Source organism: Littorina saxatilis, linkage group LG7 (genome assembly GCF_037325665.1).
Source record: "Littorina saxatilis isolate snail1 linkage group LG7, US_GU_Lsax_2.0, whole genome shotgun sequence".
Classification (NCBI taxonomy): Eukaryota; Metazoa; Mollusca; class Gastropoda; order Littorinimorpha; family Littorinidae; genus Littorina; species Littorina saxatilis.
The window spans coordinates 45,464,564-45,490,235 of record NC_090251.1 but is presented as its reverse complement, the minus strand read 5'-3'; the positions used below and the strand labels follow the sequence as shown (position 1 = coordinate 45,490,235).

Here is a 25,672-nt window from a genome sequence, read left to right as displayed (position 1 = left end):
GAGAGACTCAGTGCAGGCAAAATCGGTCCATTTTAAATAGTGTCACACATACACACACGCACGCACACACACAAAAGCCTCACAGAAAGAAGACAAACTTGGGATACACAAAAGCAAAAACCGATGAAATCATACACAAACTAATAATTTATTCGTAAAACGGAATGTCTACATGTTAACATTACAAGATTTCACGTCAACAACAAACAACGTAATACAGAAGGAAAAAAACACCTCCAGAACAGCATTTGGACTTGTGTTGATGTTCGAATCAAGTTATGTGCATCAGAACAGCATCGTCTGCAGTGACTTTCGCATATTCGTAACCTCACGTTGTTGCTGAAAAACAAAAGAAAATAATCTCTACCTAAATTCTTCAACAATTTCCACTTAATAAAAAGTCAAGTTTCTGAAAGTTTACAGTTTATAGAAGTAACAGAATACTGGGTGAATACCAAGATGAAACTAGAGTGTACCTTGACACACACCTACAGATCAGAGAATCGTTTTTAATGCAAAGATCTATACACGCGCGAACGTGTAAGTAATGTTAGTGAAATTCAGTAAAAAAATGTATCTATCTATATATATATATACGACTTGTGTCTGTGTGTGTGTGTGTGTGTGTGTGTGTGTGTGTGTGTGTGTGTGTGTGTGTGTCCGCGATGCACGCCCAAGGTTCTCGATGGATCTGTTTCAAATTTGGTGGGCATATTCAGGTAGACCCCGGACACAACCTGCTCGATGAGATATTTCAACACGTGCTCTAAGCGCGCAGCGCTGAACCGATTTTGGTTTTTCTCTGGATCCATTCCCAGTAACTCTTCCTTATCTTCTCCAGTGTTTTCAGCGTTTATCTCCCTTCCTTCGTGTGGCGTCAATCCATATTCCCGTTTCTATTTTTAGAAGGTCACTGTCGACAACGCTCAATCCATATTCCCGTTATACTATTTTTACTCTTCTCCAGTGTTTTGCGCGTTTATCTCCCTTCTTTCGTGCGGTTCGCCGGCGTACAACCGGCAAAGCCGGGTCCCCGGCGCAGCCGGGTATTCGGCTCGACTTCTTCCCGGCGAAGCCGTACCCGGCGAAGCGGGTATTCATCTAGTAATATATATATATTTTAAAGCACATCCAGGATGTAAATATGTGACCCTCCACGACAGTATGAGTCGCATGTCACCTTTGCATGATTTTCATATTTTTACATTTTTCTAAAGAGTTTTTTTATGCTCTATCCAGTGGTGACACCCGTTTTGGAAAAGAGCGAAAACTGTTTGAGTTATAAGCCAGTGGCTAAGGTGACCCTCACTCTGTTACCAGACACTCCCCGGACTTATATTAAGCCCAGCGCAGAACCGCGCGAGGTGACATGCGACTCATTTCGTGGTGGAGGGTCACATATAATATACTTACCCGCTCACCCATGGGGAGTAGAATCTCAACTGGGCGATTTAACCCCGCGAGCGGCAAGGAGTTTGTTAACTTCTGAAGCAGCATTCTAAGTTTTCAACTATGCAGTTGTTCGCTTCAATGTAATTGCAAAATGTATTTCTGTATCTAATAACTCATATATTTGCCTACCTATTGAACTGCTTTGTCTAACGCTGTCTTTAAAGGCACACTCCTTCCCGTGTAAACAGTTCCGCTCACTGTCTCAGATCTGGCCAGGTTTTTACATGGAATAAGAGTATCACTTCATTTCGTCGCAACCAAAAAATGAACAGCCTGGGTGCTCTTTGTGGACAGAGGGCATTTTTTGGTGAACCAATTTCAATACAGGGGAAGGTGAACCAATTTCAATACAGGGGAAGGTGAACCAATTTCAATACAGGGGAAGGTGAACCAATTTCAATACAGGGGAAGGAGTGTACCTTTAAGCCTTGAAAGTGTGTTCATAGAGAGACGTATAGATTGTTTATAAAAGTGCTGCACAAAATGATGTAGAAACTAACCATATCCATGAGAATCCTCTTCTGTAGCAGCGCCATTTCCTTCTTCAATTCAGACTGCACCGAGCTCTGCTGGATTACATGGCTTTTATCCAACTCTTCGACACCCTGTAAACACACAGAAAGACAGACGCACGCACGTACATACACATAAACACACACACACACAGTGTACGAAAATAAGCAAAACTGCATGCTGGTGGGACTGTCTTGTTGCGTGTAATAAACATCAAAAACTGAGGTCTTTTCATTTTTAAAACGACTGCTAGGTAGCCCTACGATGATTTCATAAGCATAACAAACTACTACGCGTGCGTGCGTGCGTGCGTGCGTGCGTGCATACAAGAGTGATGGGGAAGACGGACAGACAGACCAAGAGAAAGAATGACTTGATAGATTGAGAGGCAGGGTGACAGAGACTGAGAGCTTTCCGAACCCAACCCCATGCATTGTTTCCACTAAAGCATATACTTCTAGACCTTACCCTGACAAACTGCTCATTTAGTTGGCGTATGGTCTTCAGCCTCTGTCCCTGGATGACCCGTGTCTGCTGGAACACTTTCTGTTGCTGCTTGAATAAGTTCTGGAAAAGCACGAACGCCCAAATCGATCATTGTGTGCCATACACTTTTGATTATCTCCTTGTTCCCTAACAGTTCTTTTCTTTGAACAAGTTGTGTGTTTTTGCGAGAGCTCAACTGTCATGTTCTTACTGAGGCAGTGTATATATGTTGGTTTTTGACTGTCACTGCACACTGTGTCTTATTCACCAGCACCCTGGAGTCTAGCCCTGCGTCCAAGAATTTTAGCAATCCAGAACACGAGCTCATCCGTCTCTCCCTACCCCATACCCCTCTAGTTAGATGCGATCTCTGAATCGGACAATAATGCTCATTGCCATAGGCTAGAAAAGCATCGAATCGGCGTATTATACTTCGTCTCGTCAAAATATCGGGCCCTATATAGCCGTGCTGAAAACACGATAGCTGTTAATCTCTACTAGTACTAGTCATCTTTTCTCCTTTGCAAGTCCAAACTGAGGAGAGCAAACGGAATAAAAACAAGTCGCGTAAGGCGAAATTACTACATTTAGTCAAGCTGTGGAACTCACAGAATGAAACTGAACGTAGTCCGCCGCTAGTGAAAAAAGGCAGTGAAAGTGACGAGCCTGTTTGGCGCGGCAGCGGTTGCGCTGTGCTTCATAGCACGCTTTACTGTACCTCTCTTCGTTTTAACTTTCTGAGCGTGTTTTTAATCCAAACACATCATATCTATATGTTTTTGGAATCAGGAACCGACAAGGAATAAGATGAAATAGTTTTTAAAACGATTTCGGAAATTTAATTTTGATCATAATTTGTATATTTTTAATTTTCAGACCTTGTTTTTAATCCAAATATAACATATGTATATGTTTTTGGAATCAGAAAATGACGAAGAATAAGATAAAATTGTTTTTGGATCGTTTAATAAAAAAAATATTTTTAATTACAAGTTTCCGATTTTTAATGACCAAACTCACTCATTAGTTTTTAAGCCACCAAGCTGAAATGCAATACCAAACCCCGGCCTTCGTCGAAGATTGATTTGCCAACATTTCAATCAATTTAATTGAAAAATGAGGGTGTGACAGTGCCGCCTCAACTTTTACAAAAAGCCGGATATGACGTCATCAAAGGTATTTATCGAAAAAAATAAAAAAACGTCCGGGGATATCATACCCAGGAACTCTCATGTCAAATTTCATAAAGATCGGCCCAGTAGTTTAGTCTGAATCGCTCTACACACACACACAGACACAGACACACACACACACATACATACACCACGACCCTCGTCTCGATTCCCCCCTCTATGTTAAAACATTTAGTCAAAACTTGACCAAATGTAATGACTCTACCATAGGAATCATACCATTAATATAAGTCAAAACAAAAATAAAACACAACAGCAACCATTTTTAGGCAAGTTCTTTATCAAGTTTTTGTCAGCCTAACGCTGACTTTATCAGGATGGTAAGGATATTGGCACCGAATGATGGCACGTGATGTACACAGTGTAATATATATGCGTTCCATGACAAAATGTAAAAAATTTACCCGGATTAAAACAAATTGAAGGGGAAAAAAAAGTCAAGTGAGCACTCACACTGAGTTTTTCTTCCTGTTCTTTCATTTTGTCGATGTCTGTTTCCCACTGCCTGAGGACTGACTCGGCCTGCTTACAATACTCTTCCTGCAGCTTGTTCCTGAAAACGCCAACCACACTCAATCAACTAGTCAAAATGAAGCAGTAGTACCGACAAACTGCCCGTTTAACACTTTCTACCCCACCTATGTTGACCAAGTTTTTTTATAGCCGAGACTAGCTGTGCTGCAGCAGGTCTTTCAGAATTGTAGTAACTGTGTAGTAACTGTGTATCAACACGCTGGAATGCAGCTGTTCTGCGCGAAGTTAGAATCCGGTTTCATTCTAGAATGGACCGGGTCCAGGTTGGAATTCTTACCCTGCGCAAGTACAGGGGTGCCATTCTAGAATGAAACCCTTGTTGCTGGTCCATTCTAGAATCGGCCGTGCGCAAGGTTGGAATTTGGGTCCAAGTTGGAATAGTCATTTCAGTTAGACTATCACACAGCCAAAGCCACAAATGTGGATTTTCTGTTTGTTTTTGTTTTTTGTGTGTTTGGTTGGGGTTTTTTTTCGGGTTTTTTACACTTTACTCAAAGACATCGTGAATTGGGATTGTGATGTTCTGAAAGTGATTACGATTTTGAGAGACACTCAGCACTGATCGCTACGAACGGAAATTTCCGGACTGACAGTGTTTTGCCGATCTCGCTTGTAACTTTTAATCTTATTCATATACATGAAGTTGGTCTTCTGAATTGTGAAGATAAAGTCTTTAGCTTTGTATCGATATATAATATGACTATATAGTTTGAGCGAGGGAAAGGCTTTTATTTTTATTTTTTTTTTATTTTTAAAACTAGCTTTAACGTTCTATCAGGCATGCGCCTCTTAAGAACGGTGCTGCTTTGACCACAAGACTCGCAGCCATAGCAAACCCCTCGTTATGAGCGCCGACCACAACGAAAGCAATTGGCTGCGGTGGGCCCCACGAAAATCGGCAAAGGCGAGGCTAGTTTCTGTAGAAAATCGTCTCTGTTTTCTCCAAAATGACATATCATCCCATAACTGGCGTTTGTATTTCGACATAAGGTCTTGTGGCATCTAATCATCGATTTCATTCTTTCATTTGATTCATTTGTGAACGCTGAGCTTCGAGTATTTATGCTTTTCAGGGAACATTTTTGAAAATTCTGACTTTCCACAGTTGAGGGCCCCAAAGGGGGGGTATCATCACGATCACGGGAAGGGAAATTTTAGCTTTCACGATCACAGTTACCTTGATTTTTGTTTTCACGATCACAAACACCTTGACGAATAGAGGATCATAGAGTGATACAGCTGTGAAAAATGTACGTTGAAAATAAAATGCTTTGAAATAATGCCCATCACGATCACGAAGACAAATGACGATCACGATCACGAGACTTGATTTTTTTGTCATCACGGATCACGGGCAAAGTCCCATCACGATCACAGAAATTGAAATTTCGGCAATCACGGTCACAGAAAGGTCAAAAAACGCCAATCACGATCACGATTTTAAACCCTTTGGGGCCCTCACAGTTATTACGGAAAATCAAGCTTGTCAATCAAGATGCTGTGAATTGGAATGTCATTACTAATCATTAGTTGACCTCTGGCTCAAGTGGTGTCATCTTGCTACACGGTTGAATTGCAATTCGTCAATCTCTGCCGTCACTGGGCACTGAGAACGTCAGGAGCCTGTATTTTTTTCAAGGGCAATTAGAGGTTATTTGAAAGTATGACATGGTATAATGTTGTGATTTTGGAGAGAAAAATTAATTGACTGTCATTGCAATGAGGCTTGGTCAAAAATGAAGGGTATTCACTGATTTTAAGCTACAATTCAGTTGCTTGGAAATGACAGACCTCCAATCCATTTGTAAATCAAGTGAACTCTCTTGAATGATTGGTACTTCCTCTACAAATAAATGTGCACCAGGATATAATTCTTGGAACTTTGTTCTTTTGTGTAGTAGTAATGCAGGGTTGTAGGAGTTTGAAACGTGGGCATATCACAGTTTGGAAGGTAGGGATTCTGATAGATTAAATAAAAACTGTCAAACTTTTAGGCATGGAATTCCCCTTTGAGAGTATTTGTTGTGGTAGTACTACTACTATGAATTGCTTTCAATGTTTTCCCATAATATTATAAAACCAGACAAAAGTTGTTGTTGATTTCTGTTTTTGTTAATGTCAACTTTTTTTTTAAACCTGTGACAACAGCTCTATAACTCACTCTGTCCTTCTGTTGGTCTGTCTGTCGGTTAGTCGGTCTGACCGTCTGTCTGTCTGTCTGTCAAAAAAATTGTCAAAAAACCGGACATTTCCGAGAGGGAGACAGCGCTGACATTGCAAGCGGCCGCAACCGGCTCTCATCACAAAAACAACTGCCCTGCAAACATTACCGCCCTGGTAGTCCCCCTTGCTATGGTCTGCCTTTGTTTATTGCGTACTCAGGAGTGTCAACTTTCTTGACATGACATGACATCGCAAGATCGCCAAAGGATTTTTTTCAGGGGTAGACAAATCAGCCCCATTTTATCAAAGGGAAGGTGCAGGTGGAGATAATTCAAGGGAAGACAACTCTGTCTTACCTACAAACATTACGGCCCCCTTTATTCAAGGGTTTCATTCTAGAATGGCACCCCTGTACTTGCGCAGGGTTAGAATTCCAACCTGGACCCGGTCCATTCTAGAATGAAACCGGATTCTAACTTCGCGCAGAACACAGCCATTAGATGGACGTTACAGGAAGCGACTGAAGCTAACAGTCTGAGAGGATATATCCGTACCTGGTCAGATAGAACCATATGAGTAGGTACGGATATATCCGTACCTGGGAGACAATGAGTTCATTAACCTTTTTAGTCGCAAAGAAAAAGTTTGGCCGGCAATGTTTTGTTTATAAACGCAGCCAGAGCTAGGCAAAATATTAAAAAAATTAAGAGTGTTCAAGATTGCTTTCTCCCCGGAACAGTATCATTATATTTTTATTTTAAATGGCACTGCACAACTTGAGAAGTACTCGAATCGTCGTTTTTCACTTTAAGAGTTGGACAAACTGTACACCATCGTCGCTGGTCTTGTTTGGAGTGATTGAAAACGATCATACGCTGTAAAAGGAAGAAAATCGATTCCTCTCACTTTGAAAAGAAACAGAGATGAGTCCAACATAATTATTTGACATTGCCATATAACCTGTTAGAACTTAGAGCGAGAGACGCAAACCAAAAGGAGGAAAGAATTATTGCACCCATTTTCGTACCCCAACTAAGACATTCATTGCCGTGTCCTTTCATTCAAACTTTATATGCCATTAAAGGCCCTTCACTTCTCTACCGGGCACACTTTTCAGATCAAAGATTTCTGTTGTATGTATCACGTGACTGCCGCCGAAGTAAGGGTACCCCCAAAATCGATCTGACAGAAACGTAATGTACCAATAAAAAAATCGACAAAAATTAGGAATAGGCTTAACTTGCCAACTTTTACAAACGAGGAGAAAGCCAAATCATTTATCTATCCAGAACAGGTTGTTTTGTTTTGCTATCTGGCGTATCTTGTGTTATGTCAGTTCTACTGATGCATGTGTTGAGCGCATGAGCAGTAGAGGTACCAGGAAAAAAAGCGCTATATTTCAGCAATGCCTAAATGGATTGCTTCAAAACTTTCAGGATCTTAAGTCTACATACGAGACGTACGTCCGGTAACATTTTGTTACAGGTATTTGTTGAGATGATAAGCAATCTTCCGGAAAATGTTTTAAAACGTGCCATAAATTTAAAGGTTTCCGTGTGACGGGTTTAAAACCATTTTCCGAAAGAGTGTATAACATCTGAGTCCAAAATTTCACCAAGGGTAAGTCTTGTATGTAGACTTCAGCACCTGAAAGTTTCGAATCAATCCATTTAGGCATTGCTGACATAAAGTGATTTTTGTCATGGTACCCCTCAAAATGGAGGCAAAATCCTCTCGTTTTCTACTGCTCATGTGTTCCACACCTGCATCAGTTAGAAATGACATAACACAAGAGATACGCAAGATAGCAAAACAAAACAACCTGTTCTGGATAGATAAATGATTTTTCTTTCTTCTCGTATGTAAACGTTACCAAGCTGCGCCTATTCTGAATTTTTGTCGATTTTCAATTGGTACCTGACGTTATTGTCAGGTCGATTTGGGGGGTACCCTGACTTCGGTGGCGGTCACGTAATACTTAAAACAGAAATCTTTGATCCGAAAAATGTGCAAGGTAGCCAAGTGAAGGGCCTTTAATGGCATATAAAGTTTGAATAAAATAACACGGGGATGAATGTTTTAGTTGGGGTACAAAAATGGGTGCAATAATGTTTTTGCTCAGTTTATATGAACAGCAAAGTGTAAAACAGAACAATAACAATTCAGTAAAATAATTAGGAAGTACATATTCTGATTATGTAGAACAACACACACACACACACACACACACACACACACACACACACACACACACACACACTTATACACACTCAGGCTAAGACACACACACACACTTGTAGCACAAACACTAACAAAGAAAACCTACCTGTCGGTCTGTTGCATTCTCATAATCTGCTCGACTTTCTTCGCGCTTGTTTTCAGAGAAGCCTGCGTAAATTGTTCAAAACGCTTGTTTTTGTCGCAGAACGTTTTGGAGATGTCAGCTGGTGACAAAAAAAGTGTACAATCATGAGCACACACACACACACAGACAGACACACACACACACACAGAACACACTCAAACACACGCGCGCGCACACACACACACACACGCGCGCGCACAATGAAGAATAAATATCAAAATACGACCTTGGGTCATCACTGATTAGTTGGCTGTCGACCACTCACTCCATGGACGGCTTTAAAGAGGTGGGGGAGTTGTGGCGCAGTTGGGAAAGGGGGGGGGGGGGGGGGGGGCGGGGGGAGAGATCACTGAGCAGCCAAGACTTCTCAACTAAGTTAGGTTATAGTGCATCGCTGCTCCATGCTTACTAATAACTTACCACCAAACCCATCCAGCATTTTCTGCATTTCACAGCTGTAACATACGACCAAGAGAACAAGACATGTTACTTTCTCATGTTGCAATAGTTTGCCATTTCTAGGGTTCTTCGAATCTAGCCACACAAAGACGTTAAAAAATGTCGACTCGAAACAACTGAGTCGTATTCTGCCCCGGTAAACTGGCTTATATTCGTATTATTGTCATTTCCTCCAATTTCCCCCTTCCACACACTTAAATAACGACAATTTAAACTACAGAGCAAGATATTTTAACTGAGGATACTGGAAACTGATGATCTTGCAACTGTGTCATCACGTACATAAGCTACGACCGGTAGAAAAAAAAAGAAGAAAAAAGAATTTCCGGACTGATTCCCTGTAGAATCTAAAAGTCATTCAGTCAGGTATGCTCTCATTTTTTCTGATTCTCTTGCTTTCTGAATTGTTCTTGTTGTGCATTCGTATCTCTTTTCAGTTTAAGACAGATATGGTCATAACTCATTTCGCTGAGCGATTCTAATTATTAAATTAATATCAAAATGTGTTTGAAATGTTTTCGCAGGTAGAATGCGCGGTCATTTAAAACTCACATGCACAAAATCCAAGCTGCCAGCAGATCTACATGCATAAATTAACATACCTAAAGTCTCCACTTGGTCCACACTCTTCTTCTTCGTACTGTCTTTTCTTTCCTGCGCGAGGTGCTACGACTGCTCCAACACCACCTTTTTCCACGAGTAGTAAACAAGAAAAACAAACAATTATACGACTCACCTTCGCCGGCATAAGGAGTATGCATCACTGAGAAACACACCATATACTGCTCTAACTTAGTAAGTCTAACTCAGAGTTTAGCCCAAATCGACCCTACGATGACCTCGCAATATTGCCAGGATAAACTAGACTAGAGTCATGTTCAGAAGTCCTCAAATCATAAAACAGCTGGATGTTTCAAACACTGATCTAAGCATCTAAAACTTTCAAGAAAAATCATGATTTCTTATTTTTCATTGACTTGACCCCCACTGTGACCTTGAAACTTGAGGCAGGTCAATCAGACCTGGATTTGCTTTAAAAAAAAAAGTTGAATATAATAATAATTCCATTTTTTCTCAAACTTGACCCCACGGTGACCTTGAAATCTGTCTCGGGTCAACTAGACTTTGTCTCGGGTCAACTAGATAATGTCTAATATCACTGTGTGTGTGGTGTGTTTGTGTGTGATGTGTGTGTGTGTCAGTGAGTGTGCCGGTGTATGAGGGGGGGAGGCGGTGTCAGCCTGTGTGTGTGTATGTGCCAGTTCGTTCGTCACAGGATGTGTGCCTGTGTCACGAACTGTTCGTTCGGTAACTGAAAGGGTCGCCGTTTTTTAAGTCCAAGATTGGTGCATGCGCTAATTGACCGCAATGAGAAGGATTGTTCAGCATAGGTTTCAGTTCGTGACACCTGCGTTCGTGTGTGTCGCGTCACTGAGTGCGATGATCGTACGTGTTCGATCATCATGTTTGAAAATACGAGTGTGCGTGCGTCAGTGAGTGTTTGTGTCAGTCTTAATAATGCTAATCTTAATTTTCAAAACAATCACAGGCTGAGTAATTATAATGCCGGGCTTACGCGTACGCTTTCTATAACAGACATGTCACGTAAAAAGTATAAAAAATAAATGTCTATTTCAACTGAAACACTGAGCCTGACTGGCCCGGTTCTGCTGACCAAGTGAGTTCCCATTTAGTGATTTACCAAACACTTCAGACGATAAATATAATAACGCCGCTTAACAGGTGGCCGTGTTTTTTCAATGAAAATTTTAGCTATGGCAAGTTATAGTCAAATCCGTACATAAATCAATAAACTGAATAGACTGATCAGTACTGACTCACCATCCTCAGGAACAGGGCTGCTTCTGTCACTTTTAGGAGAATATTTATCCACTTCAGCATGTGCAATTTTTCTTTGCAGCGGTGATGATGAGGGATATTCGCGTATATTTTTCTTATTTTGCCTCGGCATTGTTAAATTTGCGTTTGCCCGTCGTTTTTTGATACGTCTCCCTCTGTCGCGCCTCAGGCGGGGTTCAGTGACTCGAGTTAGCCTGAGCAGACGACACCTTCGTACTTTCGCGGCAAGCAGATTAGTGTGCCGCATCAAATGGAAAACTTGCATGATTAACGTTATTTCATTTTAGCTACATTTTTTTTTATTTAAAATTTGCTCGATCTCAATTTAAGTCCCTGTTTTCTTTATGTTCATTTTTTTTTTTATATATATCCTTGTACAAATTATCTCCCTTCAATATGTAGTTTTGTGCGGGTACTACTTGTCTCCAAAAACCCCAAAAACCTCCGAAAACCCCTGAAAACCCCATCTAGACTAACTAAATCTATCTTCAAAGTGAAGTATTGGACATGCCTGTGAAAAGTAAGCCTGATTCATGCTACAATGCACCCTTATATTTGTGTTGAGAGCCGGATTATCGACGAAATCGATGCAACAATTTCAATGCAAGGGACGGTAACTCTTGTTACTCGAAAGCACAAGTATTGATGACGTCATGTGATTAGTGCTTCCGCTCCTTCGTAAATCCTCGCACAAACACGAAAATAATGCCATGAAAGGTGAAAGTTGCAATATAAGTCATGATTGCAAACAATTATGTAACAAAACACGATCTAAGGACGGATTTTCTTATTTCTGATGACGTTTTCGGGGGTTTTGGTTTTTTTTTTGAGGTTTTCGGGGTTTTCGGAGGTTTTCGGAGACAAGTAGTACCGTTTTCTGCGGCGCATTTGTTTAGAAATGGCGGCCTCCGCGACAGCAGAACAAGCGCAAGCGATCATTGATGATCAATCCTTGGCGGAGGAGGTATTTAATCCTGATTCCATGTGTCTTTCTTGAGTTTATTGTATCATTTTCTTTCGTGATAATGTGCTTTTGTGTCATAAAAGTATGTAATTTCTGAACAATAGATGGGTAAACTATATATGCATTTCCACGACATGAGTCATGTCGAGCATTCATACATGTCTTGAGTTTGCCTGGGCATGTGCGTTCTTGATTGCGTCCAGGTAATTTTTTTCATCTTTTATTTAGACTCTCACAGACACGCCCGTAGGGATGTAGGTTGTTTTCACAACAGATGAATACCAGAGTGGTCGTTTGGTACGTGTGTGGGTTGTTTGTTTTTTGGGGGGTGGGGGTTTGTTTTTTCTTTTGTTGTTGTTGTTTTTGATAATCTGACAAGTTTGTTTCTTGATAATGATGTACAGCAATTATGGGAGGAGCTGGAAAAAGAAGACATTCCATCCTACATCCGTGAATCCCGTCTGGAGGCACTGAAAAAAAAGTCTTATCAGTTCAACTCTATGAAGGATAAGCAACATGGAGAATACACGTATGTCATTTGACTCCCAGAAGCTCCTTTAACATTGATCCAAACACAAACAAATGTGCACACACTAACAAAGAAACATACACATGAACTGAAGAGCATATCTGTTGTGAGAAATCTGAAAATCAACAAGAAATCACAGTAAGCATAAAAGTCACATCCCCATAAGAAGGTTTAAAAAAAATTCCGGGTGTATATTTTATGACAGACCTTTTTACCATGTTTTGTTCTAATTCTTTGATGATTTTAGCCCTTTTTAGGAGGTACGGATAATACAGCTAGATGAGGTGCAATGGAGGAATAAGGAAAATCTTTATTTGTACTGGTTGCTAAGCAGTAACTTTACAGAATACTGTATGGCCCAAGAGTGGGAATTCACAGTAACTAAAACTACAAAAATCAATACAGAAGACTGGTCTTTCAAGCGCTAACAAGATTTTATTTTAAGGTTTTATGTTTCCAGGTTACTTGAGGAGGAGAAGGCTTTCCTGGACACAACCACCAGTGAACGGCTCTGCATTGTCCATTTTTTTCATCCTGACTTCAGGCGCTGTGCCATTGTTGATTCACATCTCGAGGTAATTTACTTATTGGTACACAATATATATTTACTTTCCTGAAATCCCTCAGTAATGGTGACCAATTTTACTGTTTTGTTTATTGTCTTTTTACCTGTTATGTTCTGTTGAAGCATCTATATATATATATATATACGACTTGTGTGTGTGTGTGTGTGTGTCCGCGATGCACGCCCAAGGTTCTCAATGGATCTGTTTCAAATTTGGTGGCCATATTCAGCTACACCCCGGACACAACCTGTCGATGAGATATTTCAACACGTGCTCTCAGCGCACAGCGCTGAACCGATTTTGGTTTTTCTCTGGATCCATTCCCAGTAACTCTTCCTTATCTTCTCCAGTGTTTTCAGCGTTTATCTCCCTTCCTTCCTGTGGCGTCAATCCATATTCCCGTTACTACATTACTATTTTTAGAATGTCACTGCACTGTCCAGAACGCTTTTATTGCACCCGTAAGTTGTCCTTACTGTAAAAGTGAAAAGGTCGAATCAATTTATAGCCACGCGAAAAATACACTGTCATCTATCTCTATATATTTATAGATATAGATATACATATATATACGGCTTCTGTGTGTGTTTGTGTGTGTGTGTGGGCAACACCTGTGGATTGTAGAGTTCTGTTTGTGATGTGGTCTGGCGGCTTTGGTGTGTCTGTATGTTCAGGCCTTCCTTCGAGAAGCCATAACAGTTATTCTCAATCCCGTTTGAGTGGACTTCGCCTTCAAAGGTGATTGTGGTGTTTCGGCACTTGGTTACATTTGGCGTCGTCGACAGCGATGGGACTCGACATGAAATGTTCAGGCCACTGAATCATTTTCGTGCTGTTCCCATTCCACCTGGGAGGGACCTAAGCTTGGCGGGTCCATGGTTCGGAACTTTGGGGACAAACTTCATTTAAAGGGGGTCGAGTGTGACAGGGAGACTACCGTCGCCCTTCACAGCATACTCTGCAGAGTTGTTCGCCTTAGAAGTTGCGGTCTTTCCTTGCATGTGTTCTGCGCGAACTTAGAATCCGGTTTCATTCTAGAATGGACCGGGTCCAGGTTGGAATTCTAACCCTGCGCAAGTACAGGGGTGCCATTCTAGAATGAAACCCTTGAATAAAGGGGGCCGTAATGTTTGTAGGTAAGACAGAGTTGTCTTCCCTTGAATTATCTCCACCTGCACCTTCCCTTTGATAAAATGGGGCTGATTTGTCTACCCCTGAAAAAATCCTTTGTCATGTCAAGAAAGTTGACACTCCTGAGTACGCAATAAACAAAGGCAGACCATAGCAAGGGGGACTACCAGGGCGGTATTGTTTGCAGGGCAGTTGTTTTTGTGATGAGAGCCGGTTGCGGCCGCTTGCAATGTCAGCGCTTTCTCCCTCTCGGAAATGTCCGGTTTTTTGACAATTTTTTTGACAGACAGACAGACAGACGGTCAGACCGACTAACCGACAGACAGACCAACAGATCGAGGACAGAGTGAGTTATAGAGCTGTTGTCACAGGTTTTAAAAAAAGTTGACATTATATCTTCACAATTCAGAAGACCAACTTCATGTATATGAATACGATTAAAAGTTACAAGCGAGATCGGCAAAACACTGTCAGTCCGGAAATTTCCGTTCGTAGCGATCAGTGCTGAGTGTCTCTCAAAATCGTAATCACTTTCAGAACATCACAATCCCAATTCACGATGTCTTTGAGTAAAGTGTAAAAAAACCGAAGAAAAAAACCCAACCAAACACACAAAAAACAAAAACAAACAGAAAATCCACATTTGTGGCTTTGGCTGTGTGATAGTCTAACTGAAATGACTATTCCAACTTGGACCCAAATTCCAACCTTGCGCACGGCCGATTCTAGAATGGACCAGCAACAAGGGTTTCATTCTAGAATGGCACCCCTGTACTTGCGCAGGGTTAGAATTCCAACCTGGACCCGGTCCATTCTAGAATGAAACCGGATTCTAAGTTCGCGCAGAACATATGTACCCGTAAGTTGTCCTCACTGTAAAAGTGCAAAGGTCGAATCTATTTATCGAAAAATCCACTGTCATCTATCTCTATATATTTATATATATAGATAGATATATACTGCTTGTGTGTGTGTGTGTGTGTGTGTGTGTGTGTGTGGAGGCAACACCTGTGGATTGTAGAGTTCTGTTTGTGATGGGGTCTGGCGGCTTTTGTCTGTCTGTATGTTCTGGCATTTGAGAAGCCATAACAGATAATATAGGGCTTAGAAATAAGGCCACAAAAAAAAATTGTCTGTTTCTGGTAACATGGCTAAAAAAAATAGAGTCGGTAGGTAGGGATTTTTTTATTTTTATTTTTTTTTAAATTTTTATTTACCCCAAATGTAGACCAATAAAACTAACTTTAAAAATCACGCAAAGAGACTGGATTCACTATACATAGAGACAAGACACTCAACACATTTACAAATCGTCAGCGGACTTTCGTTTTCACACGTTTTTGTTGTTCATTTTCTGACCCTGTCCTTTACCACCAAAAAAAAAAAAAAAAAAAATTTTGAGTTTGGAAAAAAAAAGTTTAGGGTCGGCGCCGAAATTTAGGGTCGGTCGGGTGACCAGAAACAGACAATTTTTTTTTTTTGGCCTAAGCTCTAAAATTCTCAATCCCGTTTGACAGGACTTCGCCTTCAAAGGTGATTGTGGTGAACCGCCACGCTGTCTGTCTCTGTCTCGCGATTCACCCCGGCAAAGCCGGGTATTCGTCTAGTCCATATATGTGATCCTTTTTTACTTTCTTTTTGATTTAGTGGTCATTTAAGTACTTCAGTTTACAGGAATATTGATTCATTTAATATAAAATATAAGAGAATTTACAGGAAAAAATCCAGATGAAGTATGTTTATTTGTGCTTTAGTTTATGAACTTTTAAATTATAAGTACAAACTTTCTCTATTCACTCCAGCCGCTTTATAAATTAATATATAACATTTATGTATGGTCTTTCTTTTTTCAGACGCTGTCAAGGAAGTACTTTGAAACCAAGTTCGCAAAAATCAGTGTTGAGACAGCAAAGTTTCTTGTCACCAAACTAAAAATTCAGATGTTGCCTGCAATATTCTGTTTCAAGAAAGGCATAGTTGTGGACAAGTAAGTTCACATATATATATATATGTGTGTATGTCATGCCCAATTCACGGAATCAGCAAGATTTAAAAAAAATGTATTCTCTTTTTGTGGAGCTTTTTTTTTTTTAACATGTATCAGCAAGATTTTTGCAGCGTTTTGTTCAAACCGCATAAAGGCTTCTACACCTTGCCCATTTCACATAATTGGCAGCCCATCCTAACATTTACCAAAACAATGTGTAGGCATTGCTTTAGCTCTCTGCTATGGTCTGTGTTAGTCTGTGTCCTGCATTACTCAAAAAATACATGAAAAAAAATCACTTCTTGCTACATATTGTCACAACCTTATTGATTATTGCGATACTTATTCATTCTAGCATCTACCTGTTTTGTTGTGGTGATACCCAAGGCATTTTATAACTTGTAGACCCCGATTTTGCTGCCGTTTTCACAAAATGGGCGAGTTTAAGAAGATTCACGCATTTTTGGCAAAACGCTGCTGATTTCGCAAAATAGGGAGCGTTTTGATGACGTAAAATGGGAAAACATTTTGCTGATTCGGTTATTTCAGCAATTCTGCACATTGGGCATGACATATATGCAATGTGTATAAGCCTGTATGTGGGTGCAAGTCTGTGAGTGTATATAGATATATATATAACATGTCTGTTTGTGTGTTTTAGTGTCTTTCGTGTTTGTGTATGGAGGGGAGGGGGGTACCAAATACATTCCCTTGTAATTTTGTATGTATAATTTCTTTGCCATCCAGTCAGGAAGTAGATTCGGAGGTAAATGTGGTTTTTGGTCTGGTGTTCAAATATGGTTTGGGTTGAAATTGTGGCCAATGTTTGACCTAGATACATCTGTATGTCAACGGATTTCTCTGTAATATCATCACTGTTTTAATTAATGGAATAATTGTTGTATGTATTGAAGTTTGAACACGAAGGAGCTGTGGGTTGAATAATTATTTTTCACAATTCCTCATCCTTCTTTGCAGGATTGTTGGATTTGAAGAAATTGGTAACACAGACGACTTCCGAACAGAAGTTTTGGAGCTGCGCCTTGCCAAATCAGGTCTGTGTGTGTGTGAAATCTGCATGTCTGTCTCTCAGACTGGTCTCTGCTAGTTAATTCATATGCTAGATATTCTGCTTGCACATAACATGTAGTAGTCGAGCATCAGTTTTTGGATAAATGTTCTGATAAATGTTGGTCCCTCGGTTCATAGAAAAACACCAGGAATGTTGAGAGAATAAATGGAAATAATTGTTCTAATTTAATGATAACAGTATATATGAGAGGTTACTTCCCTTCATAATTTTATCCATGATTCCTGATCGTGCTTTGCCGCTTTTGTTGATTTTTTAATTTTGTAAAGAAAAATTAGGTCTTCATGTGAGAGGTGATGATTACATGGTGGTAACTATATAGACTTACTAAATATGGGGACAACATTGGCAAAAAATATTAAATTATGCCAAGTTTAACATCTGAGAATCACTCTTGTACTTGCAGGTACTTATTACAGCATTATTTGAATAACCTTTGCTAACCTTGAATCAGAGGTGTTTGTTTTTTCCTCATGTGCAGGAACCATTGAGATGGCGGCAGATGAAGACCCAAGTCGGAAGACGATATTTGGGATGAAACGAAATGCAGCACAGAATGATGACAGCAGTGATGATGATGAATAGAGACAAAGCATGATCTGCATTGCGTGGTCGTCCTATCAGGCAGCACGCTTCAATGCTTAGGAATGGTACACAGAGTGAACCTTTCTACATTCACCGACTGTTAAAGGCACAGTCCTCCCCATGTAAATAAATCGACTATTACCATCTCAGATCTGGCCAGGCTTTTACATGGGAGAAGATCATTCCTCCACTTGGACTTATACCAAGTCAACGGCCTGCGTGCTTTATGTGCAGAGTGGTTATTGTTGATGAATTAATTTCTGAAGGGGTACAATTCTGTGAAATTCATTCATCAAAAATGTTTTCACCCTCCACAGGGAGCAGTCACAAAGTTAAATGTTGGTATGTGTGCAATTTAGCCAGCTCCTTCATGAATTCAATGGGGGACATTACTACGTTTTGGTGTGATAGCAATTATTCTTTTTGTACCTAACAATTGCTGTAACCTTTTTGCTGATATTAAACTGAAATGTACTTGCAGAATTGTTGGTTTTGATTATTTTAAAGCCCTGTTTGCTTTTCTTTTTGATCATGCTGTAGTTTTTAATATAGTGTTTGTATCTTCAATCAAAGTAGACTTGTTTGAATGTGACATTCTGAATGACACCTAACACAAGCAAATGCAAAAGACACACTTAAGAAAGCCATTGCCAATGCTTCGTGGAAGCAAGTGTATTCTTGTTCTTAAATAACAATTAACATGAAATGTTACCTTAAAATTAAATAGTTTTCAGATGCATCAGTTCATTCACAAAATATTGCACAGACAACTTAATTGAACAATACTTTGCCGTCTTGAAAGAGATTATGTTTTATCCTCTACATTTTTATTCCGCAAGAAAAAGCCCTTCAAAGATAGAAAAGAGAAAGACATTTTTTGTTAAAAAGCGAACATACACCATTGCCTTTTGGGCAATAAGAATAACAAAAGAAAAATAACCTTTTAGTTTGCTTGGATCTTTTATTTGTGCACATGAGCAAAGGAATACATTTGGTGCTAATTCAAGACTCAAGATTGCACATATACCAGCACAAAAAAAACCGTGTATATATTCTACATGTATCAATATTGTGAATCAAATTTTGTTATTCGTGAAACAATTCTGAGGAAATATTAAAACCGGGAGCTACATCTGTTTAAAGAATGGATGTTCACAAGCACCTTTCTTTCTTTATTTAACGTCGTTTTCAACCACGAAGGTTATATCGCGACGGGGAAAGGGGGGAGAGGGAATAGAGCCACTTGTCAATTGTTTCTTGTTCACAAAAGCACTAATCAAAAATTTGCTCCAGGGGCTTGCAACGTAGTACAATATATGACCTTACTGGGAGAATGCAAGTTTCCAGTACAAAGGACTTAACATTTCTTACATACTGCTTGACTAAAATCTTTACAAAAATTGACTATATTCTATACAAGAAACACTTAACAAGGGTAAAAGGAGAAACAGAATCCGTTAGTCGCCCCTTACGACATGCTGGGGAGCATCGGGTCAATTCTTCCCCCTAACCCGCGGGGGGTCCCAAGCACCATTGGCAAGCAGATGTAATAATGTTCCAAGCACCTTAAAAAAACGCAGATATCCTTAATCATTCAAATGCCAACAGTCTGAATATGCATTGCTGAAGAGATCTCACTGTATTATCTGAATAAAACGAAAACAGAAATTCAAGCAACCCTCAACTTATTTTCACAGCTTGATCTGGATAAAAGAATCAACAAAACACATCTTGTACTGAAGATACCATAAAAATACACATATTTCAGTCACTTGATTTATCCAACACATTTAGCAGAACAAGCGCCTACCACTAGCAAACCGAGTCTCCATTTATAAATCAACTTAGGAATGTTGTTGCATATCCTCTCTCACGTGTGTGCAATATCGGCTTACCAACAGCTAAAATAACACTTGAAATAAATAATAATGATATTTGTGTACATATTATAATAGAAAGTGTCCTCGGCTGCAACGAAGACTTACAGATAAACACTCTACTTTAAAGTAGAACCAACCCCAAAATGACTGAAGGACACCGTTTTAAAGAGCAACTTGTAAAAACTTTGTCTTTAATGCAACATATTTTCAAAATATCTGTTATAAAAAAAAAAGTTATAAAAATAAAGTATTGACCAAACTTCCATAAATAGAGACCTCAGACTTCAAAATAAGACTGACTCATTTTAGGTTACGCTCCCCTAAAAAAAAAATTATTCAGCAAGTTTGATCAGTGACAACAAATAATGTAAAAGTACATTCGGTATCAACAACCGCACCATTAAATTAATGATTAATCTCCAAGAGCTTTTACTGTCAGAAGCACATTAATTGTCATCATGTCTTTGCAGCCTCTAGATTTGTTCACGGATGTTGCACAAAAAAGACGCAGAAGTGATCACTGTTACTTACCTCATTTGCGCAACGAATGACACATCACTGTTACCTCATTTGCGCAACGGATGACACAGAGTTAAAACTAATATCAATAGTCTTGATAGCATCTTGTCAGCAGCATTAAGCGAACATATCAACAGATTCTGCTTTCCGCCTGTAGCATTGCAATGAACTGGTGGGGTGGTTTTTTTTCGGAACAACGGGTTACTTTCTTTGCATTAAATAATTGCTAGAATTACTTACAAGTGGCTCCATCTTTAGGTAAACTAAAACAGCAAGGGTGTTTTCCTTTTTTTGTGTGTCCATAACAGGTCAAGTCTTCTGTGCACTGAAGGGTTTAATTAAACCCTATATAGCCCCTCCACAAATGTGATGAATTTACACACGGTTTTCCTTTTTTAATCTATTGAAGAGCACTCCAAAACATTCACAAATGTGTCATTAAAATTGAGCATGAGGCAGTACAGTATGCATAAAGAGGTCAACATTCAAAGGCTAATATTTTACACATTCAGTGCATAATTACAGTGCTTCACTCACTCATAGCACATGCACCTTTACCATATACAACCAGTATGAAAAGAACCGGTAACTTTTTTTTTTTTTTTTCAAAACATGAACAATAACAACTGTTATTTGTTGCATTATGGACAAAGCGGAAACTTCATTAATAACTGAACATTTCCACAAATCCTCATCCCAAGCAGATGTAACATTTCACCTCTTGCACTTCAAAAAAAATTCTCTATATCATCAATGTGTAGAGGTACCGTATATTATTACTCCTGTTATAAATTTAAATATTATAATATTAATTGCGTCCTAAGCTCCATGAATTTAATAAGAAACGGTAGCCGCTTAACATGAGGATACACGGCCGTTCAAGATACTCGCCAACACAAACGTGAGTGTGCACACACACACACCTGCCATCATTCTTGTCTCTATGTAAACTCATCTACCTCTGAACTACCAAAGAGAATCGGAACACAAACAAAGGAATTTTGAAAAGTGTTCATCCAATGTGCAAGTAAAAATTCTGTTAAAGACTAATTAGTTTTCAATTAAAAGAGCCAGTTTCAAGTGCACTTTTCATGCAATGCATTTTTGTGTTGCAAGTCGTTTAACTTGGTAATCATCTTCACCAACACACACCATCTCTCACACCATCTCTTTCGCAAAATAACTGTGTTTATTCAGTGATGCACTGTCTCTCTCGCAGTTTCACACACACACACACACACACACACACACTGAGACTCACAAACTAGTTGGAGTTCGCGCTTTCAATGCATTGCCTGGACAGGTCTCAAGAAACAATATTAAAGGCATAGAAAGCTGATGACTATTCACGCTAATTGCTTTACCCACAGCTGGAGACATGCTAAATTAAGTTCCCTGCAAGATATTGTGGTCTAGGACCCCTTAAATGTTGAGATATTTGAATTTTTATTTTGATCTAGATCGTCCTATTTATAGATTTGCCAACAGAGGTAACGTTGACGCAAGGGAAATAACTCCGCGTCTTTGTTGACATCCTCACTTTTTCAGAGGCTAGAACAAGCTGTAATGCATGTATATGGTCCGCGCATTGCGACATATCGTCATTATATGGCCTTATGATGCATTTGACATCGATTGTGGGCAAACTACACATCGTAAACACGGGAGCGAGTTAGTAAGCCTTTAATCATTGGTAGGCCTAACAACTTGCACACATGTTACACATGGATACTGCATGATAAATGCCTTTTCTGCTAACTAATTTTATTGCTTAATTTCACCCGGAATGTTCATGCAACAAAAATACGTTTCATACAAGTATATCACAAATTGACTCATCTACAATTCATAAATGAAAACAGTATCTAACAAGCATTTTCCATTGCAGCTCACCACCATGAGTTCTACCCTTAACCAAAAAAATTAAGGATCAGTTAAGAATATGAATCGCTCTTCGTCATGGAGGCGTTTTTGCTCCAGGGCATTATTTTGTCAGAGCGTAAGCTTTTAAACACAAACCTTTAAGCACTATTCATGACAAGGACTTGGTTGTGGCACATGCATCACAGGTTTTTGCTGGATTGGTACGTTTTGCACCAATTTCATAGGACTTTGAACACCCTCCAGTTTCCCCTGAAAGCAGAACCTTTCCACGTGTTTATCATGGCGCAATCAAACTTTATGCCAAAAATTTTCTCTGGAGCAACACTCATTGTCTTTTTGTGAATTCTAAAGCAGGCAAGTTTCAATTAAAAGATTGTATGCATTTTCCTTGACTGGTCCTTAACATTTTTGGAAAGGTATATACCTAAGGAATGTGTCAAAAACAGACGTAGAAACTGAAAGGTTTCAGGTGATAAATGTACACAGGTGATGGCAATATGAAACCCCTTTCATGAGAGGACGCCTCCCATAACAGGACACCTTCTGCAGTCCTTTTGTCAACTACCTGGACTAAAATAAACCTGTCATGACAGACCACCTCCAGAGTAGGGACACTTTCAGCTGAAGATGAAAAAGACTGTTATTGTTAGTTATAAAGCTGTAAGTGCTTCCAGGGAGTGTGTTCACATGCACAGAGGGAGTACTGTATGTTTAAATGTGCTATTATGTGTAATGTAATGAATTTAGACAAAATCAATATTTACACCCAGATATATGCTTATTTAGTATTATACAATGATATACTGTAATTTCTCTAATGAGATAATAAAATATTATTGTATTGTATTGTAACACCAAAAATTGTGTGGACTTCAGAGAACCATTCAAAATAGTATACAAACTCAAATCATTAATACCACAAGCAAAACAAAACAAAATCCAGCTCTGCAATTCAATCACCATCATCAAAGAAAAGTATATGTGTTAACATCTGGAGATCAAAAATCTGTTTAGCACTCATGATCATCAAAGCGGAAGCAGTACTTTTACAATTATCATAGTGAGAACAATCAAAATCATCACAGCCAGAATAATCATCAATGCATATCAACCACAAAAGGTAATTTCTTCCTTAAATATACTGGCCAACTACACAAGTGATCCGTATCCCTAAGATTTCTAAGCTGAGAAAATAAATGAGAATTAAATTATTATTTTTTTGGTTACACAAATTATGTTGATTTTTTTTTTTATTGTAAACATATGATTTCCCCAGATACACATTTGTGAATTAATTCCTTGTACCCTAATCCTTCTGATGTTCAGGATAGTAACTTGTTTTTCAATTCCTGTCATTTCTAGACCGAAATCTGCAATCTTAAACAGAGCTGTAATAATAGCTACTTGAAACAAAATAAGAAACACCACACATATATCTCTCATCAAACAACACAGAAACAACAACAGAAATACATTCTGTAGATTAACACAAGAAGAGACAAATAGATTAGATTGTAAAACTTGGAATTTCTGTTAAAATTCACACCCTGATAACCATGCATTATATATTCAGAAATCTGTTTCTGTACTTTAATTAGCAAATGAAGAATTGAAAAATTCAAGTTAAAAATCAAATCTTCACATACCTGTACAGAATTCTGATTTTTGCATGCAATAAAAATAGTATGAACATCCCTTGGAATGACTAGTAACAGAACGCTAAAACTGTGATATGCGTATGAAAAACACAGTTCAAATTGTAGGTTTTCAAAACAAAATGAAAGTTCAAGCCCAAGAGTGTACACTTTAATCAAACAAATCAAAATAAAAAGTTGTTTGAAAACAACATTTTTTTAAAAACAACTTGCGAAATCACAAAAATAAAATCTTGATATGAGTGAAAACAGAAGATCTGATTCAATACAATTGTCCACTTATACGTATGTCTTGTGTAACACAACCCAAACTGAGAACGTTAGCGTTATTAACAAAAAAACGTATATTTATCCTACCAACAGATAGAAAACAAGAATACAATGTAAGATAGCATGCTTTCTGTCAGAATGAAAGGCAACCAAAATGCACCAAAGTAATGAACAATAAAAGGAAAAGGGCAACTTTCAGGTGAGGGAAAAGAAACTTCAATCACAACACAGACTTAGATAATTGTAATGACTAGCAATTAACTGACGATTCGTTGAAAATTAGACGCCATTCAGGAAACGTTATTTGCACTTTTTCCTCAGTGCCGAGAGTACATGTCAGCTGTTACCCAACTCCCTCCAACTTGGTGGGATACATTCTCAGTCTTTTAAACAGTAAACATATTATAAAAGATGTTAAAACTGAAGAACTAACAAAATCAACAACAACAAGAGGCGAAGCCTTCAAGGCTCACGTAAGAAATCAAAAAACAGTAACACAAACTCAATCACTCCGTCACACATACACACACACAGTCGGCATAGGTGACACGGTGCAAGAGTGCGAGACACTTGATCTACATCTGTCTGTCTGTAGCCTACTTACTTACACGACTGCCTGAGATGGCCAGATCGACACTGCGCTTTCGACAGCGCTTCCTCGCGCAGACACTGGAAACACGCTGTGCAGATTAACCTGTAGGAAATCTCCTTTGGTATCTTCTTTATCTATTTTTCTGGAGCTACGAAACCAAACAATGTGAAATCGTCTTCTCCGAATCGGCGAACTGCAGCTCGGTGATAACTGTATCTATACCACAATCCTTCACGCGATCTGACCTAACCTTGACCCCCGACTTGGTCTACATACCACACATGACACAAACCAGTCACCTGTTTTTATCCCCCCAAAACCCCCCACCACCCGTTTTCTTTGGATACACACTTTAACTACATACGTGCCGACGAAATGCTGATCATTGCTTCAATACTTTGAAGCTGTTGCTTAAATAATAACCAGGTAAAATTAGTATTTTGGTGTTCAGTCAAATGTTAAAGTTTCTACCACAGACATACATACATACATACGCACGCACGCACAGACAGACAAAAGTTAGCATCGCATAGGCTACACTTACGTGAGCCAAAAATCTGCAGAGAAAGACTAGACATTCTTGTGGATCAACCACACCTCAAAGACAGAGAAAAAGTAATTAGCACCCAAAGTAAAACTGCAGTTGTTTAAAGCAAAGGAAAAAATGCAGTAGTTTAAAGCAAAGGAAAAACAAAACAACAACAGCAAAGGATCGATACAAATTCAACAAAGGTGGGGGTATTCTGCCAATGAAAATGGTATTAAAGCTATTAGAGAGAAAAATAATCTTATATCTGAATATTCAGACATGTTTCTGTCTTTGTCTTTGTAGCACTAAATGCATTTCTCACCTTTAACAATTAGGTTCATACACTAACACATAACAATCCCATTCTTTGAGGTCCTGTTGCATGACGATACAGCATAAAACATTTCAGAAAATGCATTATCTCTCTCCTTTTTTCTTTACACTGAAATCTACCGGCAACCACACC

General features: G+C 39.1%; 2 protein-coding genes and 1 long non-coding RNA gene across 3 annotated transcripts; 1 reads left to right on the top strand and 2 right to left on the bottom strand.

The window, feature by feature from the left end:
- Positions 1-129: 129 nt before the first annotated feature.
- On the bottom strand, positions 130-11,258 carry LOC138970362 (synaptonemal complex protein 3-like). Its single transcript, XM_070342823.1, has 8 exons — positions 11,008-11,258; positions 9,768-9,852; positions 9,127-9,161; positions 8,668-8,785; positions 4,098-4,197; positions 2,434-2,532; positions 1,953-2,057; positions 130-339 (listed from the first exon to the last, which is right to left on the bottom strand). The coding sequence occupies exons 1-8, from the start codon at positions 11,135-11,137 to the stop codon at positions 286-288; spliced, it is 726 nt and encodes a 241-aa protein (XP_070198924.1). The 5' UTR covers positions 11,138-11,258; the 3' UTR covers positions 130-285.
- Positions 11,259-11,831: 573 nt separating this feature from the next.
- LOC138971622 (uncharacterized) lies at positions 11,832-18,360 on the top strand. Its single transcript, XM_070344399.1, has 6 exons — positions 11,832-11,989; positions 12,394-12,518; positions 12,979-13,093; positions 16,069-16,202; positions 17,181-17,257; positions 17,774-18,360. The coding sequence occupies exons 1-6, from the start codon at positions 11,924-11,926 to the stop codon at positions 17,875-17,877; spliced, it is 621 nt and encodes a 206-aa protein (XP_070200500.1). The 5' UTR covers positions 11,832-11,923; the 3' UTR covers positions 17,878-18,360.
- A 455-nt stretch (positions 18,361-18,815) lies between these two features.
- Positions 18,816-25,665, bottom strand: LOC138971626 (uncharacterized). Its single transcript, XR_011457314.1, has 3 exons — positions 20,323-25,665; positions 19,409-20,288; positions 18,816-19,039 (listed from the first exon to the last, which is right to left on the bottom strand). It is a non-coding gene; the product is annotated as an uncharacterized lncRNA (long non-coding RNA).
- Between the last annotated feature and the right edge of the window lie 7 nt (positions 25,666-25,672).